The 7998-nt window shown below is 25.4% G+C and overlaps 1 protein-coding gene across 1 annotated transcript; it reads right to left on the minus strand.

Moving 5' to 3' along the window:
- Positions 1 to 2903: 2903 nt before the first annotated feature.
- On the minus strand, positions 2904 to 7864 carry LOC132922626 (signal transducing adapter molecule 1). The gene is made up of 2 exons (XM_060986232.1): positions 7569 to 7864; positions 2904 to 4647 (listed from the first exon to the last, which is right to left on the minus strand). Exon 2 carries the CDS (start codon positions 4632 to 4634, stop codon positions 3192 to 3194), a length of 1443 nt encoding a protein of 480 aa, XP_060842215.1. The 5' UTR covers positions 4635 to 4647; positions 7569 to 7864; the 3' UTR covers positions 2904 to 3191.
- Between the last annotated feature and the right edge of the window lie 134 nt (positions 7865 to 7998).

Raw genomic sequence — 7998 nt, forward strand, 5'->3', positions numbered from 1 at the left:
GTTATATTACAATTCATAAATTAATAAATTAATGTAATACATATATTATTAACGATAAAATGCTTAGTATCGGGATAACAACGTATGGAATCATATGATTGTATATAGTACAACATAACATTTTTTATTCGTTTTCATGATTTCGTCATATTGTTGTAAATGATTTGAAACATTGTTAGGTATAGATAATATTCTTATTATTATTTTTTCAACTATAAGTTCGTATTAAAATATACCAATGATTCAACAATCAACTTACGTTATCCACGCCTCTTACAATTATACCTATATCATCATGGTTACACTAGATACTAGAGCCTCGATAGTCAAAGTTCAGACCGAATGACGTCTGCATGGATTATCGATTTATCTGGATTAATGAAGGTTTTTTTGAGTAGACACTTATTCAAATGATTAAGACATTTTTTATTTTACTTAATACATTTCTTAAAAAATAAATTAACTACAAAATTAAACTATAAGTACCTATATATTTAGGTATGTGCTAGCAAAAAAAAATTTTTTTTTAGTAATACACTTTACAAGAAGCAAATATAATATTCGGATATTCCGAATTAATTATTATTTGCCGTCCGGATTATCGAGGCTCTACTAGCTGTGCTTATATATTGTATCACATTACTGTACAGATTATTCGGTTTTATTTATTTAATAAAAAAAAGTTATTCAATTAAATTTTATAATTTATTCCGGAACAAAATTCTATTACAATACCTATTACCTAGTTATTATTATTATTAATTAAGAAACTACCTTAATAAATAATAAATTTATTTATAATAATAATTGTTGTAATTTAAATTATTTTCATCTTTTTAGAAATATTAATGAAAAATATTATATCCCAAACATTATACATAAAAAAAATATTACACGTAAAACCCATATACTTTTTTAGAGTAGGTAGTGTTATAAATGTATTGAATTTTCAATAATATGATTGATTTACAATATTGTGGGTGGTTTCTAGTACAAAATTTGATCTATTATGGTATTTAGTGGAAGGAATGAAAAATAAAAGTTTTCTAGTATTTTCCTTTATAATTGAGAAAAACAAAAATTTCACTGGACAAACAATTTTCAACAAAATAGATTTCTTTATTATTGACAAAATCGATTTTATGTTTTTGGTGTAACTCAAGAACAAATAACTGTAGAATATTTTAAATTTGCACCAAGTGTTTATATTATTATTTTCTATACATACATACCTAGTGAAATTTTCAAAATATTTTTCTGTTTGAACTGTTTTTAGACATTTGTAATTTTCAATTTTTATGGTTTTTTAAAAAAAAATTATGAATAAGTAATACGTACTTGAAAATTAAATACAAAGTTCTAAATTACAGTTGTTCATTTCCCAATTATAAAATTTTGAAAATTACAAATTATTTTACTATTAGAAATTTATAATTCATAAAAAAATAATCTGTTAATACGTAATACATAAGATTTAAAAAATTAATCTAATGTTCTTTAAAATTTGGCAACCTATATTTATAGAAAAAAATGTGCACCAGAAAGTCAAATAAATTTTTTATTGGCATTCGAGATTCAAATTTTTGTGATTGCACATTCATAATAAAATAATTATTTTCCGTCAACATTTTTGAAAATTGAATACCAAATTTTACATAACTTTTTAATACTCACTCGTATAATATTGTTGAAAATGACAAAAATGATAAACTGCATAAAATGTTGTAATTAAAAGTTGATTAAATCTTCAATTATTTTAGTTGTGATTTAAACATTTAACAAACATTATTATTTTTTTTAATAATTTAAAGAAGTTCATATTTGGACGAAATTACATATTTTAACGCTAATTATTTTATTATAAACTTATAATTAATGATACAATATATTTTCATTGAGAACGATCGTTCAATATCAACCGAAATAGTTGGTGGGCTATATATTATATATACATAGTTAAGTAGTAATAATAATAGCTTGAAGCTTGAGTGTTTCCTTTTATGTTTCATCAATTATTGAAATGCTTTCATGTAATGTCATATTTTGAGTTTCTGGTTTCTTTATTGATGTAATTAAAAATTGCAAATGAGTGGATATATAATGTTAAATCATTGACAATAGTACCATCTTCAATTATATCTAGTACTTTTTTAATTTTTAATTTTCTTTTCCTACTAGACAAAACAGGTTAAAAATATTTTATACTTTTTTTTTAAAAAAAATTTTGCTTTAATTCAATGCAAATCATCTGCAATACATTTTTAATTTCGTAAAAATAATAAATATACAAAAAAAATTTTGCCACTAACCCCAAACTATTATTATTTGTAAAGATTAATGACAAAAATCCAAAAATGTGAAAAGAAAAATGTATGCAATTCAGCAATTGTATATAGAAATCCGCGCTCGACAGGTTGTAGTGATTAAGTAGGTTATTAATAGGCCGTCTACCCTCAGAATAGTTTAGTATCAACTATGATACAACCATGTAAGTCACATGAAGTATCTCCGTAATTTAGAAGGGAACCTAATACCTATATTAGGATTATGATCTATAATTTAGTTTAATATAAATAGGAATTATTAGAAAGCCTTTATATTTAATTTTCAATTATCATTGATGTACACATTTAAGTAATTTATATAATAAGTGTTTTTATTGTGATATTATGTGTTAATTTTATTTATTTCATTGAAAAAATATTTATTACCTACATACATAGCCTATACGGCTATACAGATGAATAATTTGGTATAATAAGTCTAATGAATTATTCATTTTTCAAATATGTACTCCATGACAAGGATAAAAGATATCAATAAAATTCGAGATCACAATACATTATTGTCATTTTTTTTATATAGATGATAATGATAGGTATGATGAAATAAAAAAACAAGTGTTGCCGGCCTTTAAATAATATATATATATATAATATATTGTTGTTATTTTAATACTTAATTACCTACATAAAATAAAAGATACAATGTATATTAATTGTAAACGATTGTTCTTTTTAAGTATTATAAATGTATATAAAATATAAAAAAGAAAAGAATTATAACAATGAGCAATTGTATTATACTTTATTTATGTACTTAATGATTTTTTTTTTTTTGTATACTACTAAAGTAAAATGCAAAAGCGAGGCTCAATAATATTTGTACAAAAATAATTTATTGTTAATGGATTATTGCTGTGAAGGTGGTTGGGGTTGAGGTACATAATTCATGACTTGTGGTAATGATTCAGATGGTGCAGTTTGCCCTGGACCATACACTTGATTATAATTGGGAATGTTCTGCATGTTGGGAATTTGATATGATGGCTGCTCATGTATTTGACCTCCAATATTTGGTCTGGACATCATGTGACTGGGATTAACTGGATATTGTGACCCAGGCATGTAATGTTCAACTGGCAAGGGTGCATAGTTAGCCATCATACCATTATACATTTGCATGTGCTGTGGATGCATCATATGCTGTGGTGACATAGTGGGAGGTTGTATAGGTTCAGTTTGTGGTTTAGATGCATAGCCAACCACTGGGTCTTTCATGAATATGTTATACAATTTTACTGCTTCTAATAGTTCTGTACACAATTGTGTGAGTTGGGAATGTTTCTTATCGAGCTGTTCAAGTTGAGCTTCTATCATTGGTCCCATAGCGTTTGCTTGTGCTTCTAATATGGACATTTCTTCAGTGTCTGTGCTATCATCTTCTGGGTTTGCTTCGCGCAATAGCTGAAGTAAACTGTCTATTTTATTTTCATCAATTTCAACAGACTTAAAATCTTCAGCAGAATGTTTGACTTTTGATTTCTTTGTATTAACTTCTTCAGATATATCCTTTGGACTTGATAAATCTGTTGTTACAAAATTTGCAGGAAAAAGACCTTCAGGATGTTTGTCAGTAAATCCTTTCCACCAATTAGGATCGGAAGAATCAAGAACATAGATTATATTTCCAGCGGAAAATGATAGTTCATTGTCTTCAGCTGCCTCAAAATCATATAATGCTTTTACTTTTTTTAAATATGCTCTCCGGTCTGTTTCACCTGTTGGTTTTTTCTGTGCAGAACGTTCATTTTCTAGTAAACTAAGTTCAATAGCTTTAGCTATATCATCAACTTCTTGCAATGATACTAAATCTTTTGATTTACCACTTTTTGAATGGTTTACATCTGGAGTCAATGAAAAGTCTACACCTTCTTGTTTTAATTTAGTATATAAAGATGGTATAAGATTCAACTGAGGATCATTTTTGAATTCATTTTCTGCCCATTTCTTTAATAGTGACTTTAATCTATCTGCCACTTTTTGAGGTAAATTTTTAGCTAATAATTTACGGTATTCCTGTTCAAAATGTCTGGAAGCCACTTCAAGTAGAAAATTTTTTCCACAATTGTTAACGCAAGCATCAAAAAGTGTAATAGCCTGGAGTACAACATGTGGGTCTTGGTTATAGAGTCTTTTTATTATCGATTTTAAACAGTCTTTGGAATTAACTGACGAAGCTCCCACTTTATCACATATTTCCATTATTAAAGCCCAATCTTCTGTTGTACTAGTACCGCTTGTTGCCTTTTCAACATCAGCGTCAAATGAAGATGATAACAGGAAGGATCCCATGTTAAGTATCACACTAAAATAAATAAATAAAACAATTAACAATTATTATAGACACCAATGTTGGGACATATTTTAAGTCAATAACTTAAAGGATTTAAAACAAACTACTAAGATGACTAAAAAACCTTATTTTAGTTTAAATAAATTAAAAACATTAATTAAATAAAAGTATGAAACATTGTACAATACGTTTTTCAATTTCTAGAGAAATGAATTAAAATATAATGACTTACTTATACATAATAAAGCCAATTAGTTTTACTATATATGAACATTTCAGCATCAACAATTTAAAAAAATATATCTATATATACATATATATATATATAGATAAAAACTTTTATTTAGGTAATATATATTATATAATACTAATTGTTGAACCCAACTTTGCTCATTAAAAAAAACCAAGACTAAATTGGAGTACCTATTTTGTGAATTAATTTAACAGAGATGGGAAATCTACCTGTGAAATATAGAACTTATGTGTTGAGTTTATAGGAGTACCGAATAGACATGTGTAGAAACTTGAAACAGTTTGAACACATAAATACATTAGTTGCCAAAATAAGAAAACTTTTCTATCCTTTTGAACAATTGAAAAATATATTTAACATTAGTCAAGTAAATATAAAACACTTGTAGAATTACTAATTACATATGAAATCATTCCTTGGGGAGTGCTAATAGTAAGAGTCTATATAAGTTACCTACTGAAGATAATATACTAAAAAATATTATATTTATTTCATTATATTAAATAAAAACTATGTATTCAATAGTAGTAACATATCATTTAAGGAGTTTCAATTAACACTCATTATTTCAAAAAGTATTTATGTTTTTGAAAACATTTTTTTCATAGTTTCAAATTCTTAAAAAAAACTTTATTATTAAAAAATTATATTTTTAAATATTTTTTTAAGTTTTTTACTTTTTTGAATGACAACATAGAGTTTTTATTTCATATTCCAAAGCAGAATAATTTTCTGAGTATTTTGATAGATAAAAATTCAATTTAGAGCAAGTAGTTTATGAGTTATAAGTATTTAAAGTTTAGATGCGTAGAGTGGAGTGGTACGGGATTACCCCGCAAAATGTTTGTCCATTACTCCGCTTGTCTAAACTTTAAATATGTATAACTCATAAACTACTCGCCTTAAATTCGATTTTTATGTATCAAAGTACTCAGTTATTAAATACTCAATTATTCTGCTTTGGAATATGAAATTAAAACTATGCTGTCATTTAAAAAAGTAAATAACTTAAAAAAATATAAGGATAAAAAATATTTAAAAATATAATTTTTTAATAAAAACATTGTTTTTTTTAACAACTCAAAACTATGTAAAAAAATGTTTTCAAAAACATGGATACTTTTTGAAATAATAAGTGTACAATGATAAAAGAATCGCCTTGCATTAGTAATTCTGTTTCTAAATTTTACATAGTAATCTTTTAATTTTAAATTGAGGGGCTGTTTCTTCACTTATAAATGGAGACGGTCTCTTTGTCTTATGGAGTTAACTATTGTGCTAGTGATCCATGGTTTCAATTTTTGGTTTTTGAGAAGATGGACATTTCAACTTGGTATTTTAGGTTATTTATACTGTTAGTACTAATAGTTTCCAAGCCCAAAAGGCTTCATACAAAACATAAATCCATCACACACATATATAAATATATAAATAAATAGATGTTTCATATTAAATACCTATAGGTATGGTATAATAATGATTTAGTATGTAATTAGTTTATTGTTATTTAATTAATCTTCAATTTTAACTTCCTTAGCGGTATTGGTAGTGAATGAGAGCAATAAGAATAAAATTAATTTTTATATTTTAAGTTACTTTATCAGTAACACAATAGTAAAATGCTATATTAAAATAAGAAAATACATTTTTAAGATTTTAATAACCAATAAAAGTAAATAAAGATACCAAAACAAGTTGTGACTAATAAAATTAACAAGTACCTATTATTAATGATTGCCAGTAAATCAACTTAAGGGGCAGCTATACCAATATTTGTTTTCTGTCCCACATAATATAGGAACAAATATATTCTGCATTTCCACAATATTATGACTCTCTGGTTCAGATTAGGGCAAAGGCACCTATTATATATTTTATATAGAAGAATATTTCCTGTGCTTGGACTGGAAAGAATTTTAATACTTACATTTTTTATAGATACAAGCCTATTTTAATTTTAAATTATTTTAATTATTTTTAACCATTAATAACTTATTCAAAAATTTAAATATTAAAAAACTTATCTAGTCAAACCACTAGAAATATTTTTCTTTATAAAATATATAATAGGTGCCTTTTCCCTTAACTGGACCAGAGAGTTGTAATTGTGGAAATCGTGGAAATATGGAATATATTTGTTCCTATATTATGTGAGAGATTAACAGAGAAAAACAAATGTTAGTATACCGGCCCCTTAAATAATTATATTATACATATTAGCATAGATAAATTAAAGCTAATTATTATAAATACATATAATTAGAATAAAATATTAAGTAAAGAGAGATATGTTCACTGTAAATAACAGGTAAATATTATAGCTAATAAATTAAGCAATATATAAAAACAGAGCAAACACATAGAAAACTCCAATCCATATTGTGAAACAAACATTTAGTACTCTAAAATCTAGTAGAAGAAATGCATATATTACTATTACACTTGATATATATTATACAAAATGAATCATCACAATGTGGTTAAATGATTGAAAATGTGTGGAAAGTCCAAAATAAAAAATCACAATGATGATTCAAAATTAACTATGTAATATAGTGATTTATGAATCTATCACTAGCAAGTACTTGTTAATTATTTGAACATTGTTGACAAAACACTGGTAAATACGAATCAATTATTTTCTGTACAGTGATTAAGTCTATTATAAAGTTCTACTTACATAATAAAAATCCCTTGAAAATACTTCAAACAGTCAAGTCCCTGTGGCTGATTCTCAGTTCACAGTTACTCAAAAACGAATTTGTAGTTGTTTTTATAATTTATTTTTGTTTTTATTCGGTCAAGTAACAATATTAAGTATTACTGTTTAACGATATTTTACAATTAGTATTTAATAAGTGTTAACTGTTTAATAATAAAGTATTAACAATTAATAGTCAATAGACAGTAAGAACTAAGAAGTACTTTGAGTCTTTGACAAAGGCGAGGCCAGGACAGGACGTATTATTATGCATTTAATTTAATCGACACAACGATGATAACAACAATCATCTGACTACAGTGATTACACATCAACGAGATAATACAGGATGGTTTATCCGGTTTAAACCACATTGGTACAGTATTAACCTAAATGTCTAAAATATTAT

This window comes from Rhopalosiphum padi, chromosome 2 (assembly GCF_020882245.1).
Source record: "Rhopalosiphum padi isolate XX-2018 chromosome 2, ASM2088224v1, whole genome shotgun sequence".
Lineage (NCBI taxonomy): Eukaryota > Metazoa > Arthropoda > Insecta > Hemiptera > Aphididae > Rhopalosiphum > Rhopalosiphum padi.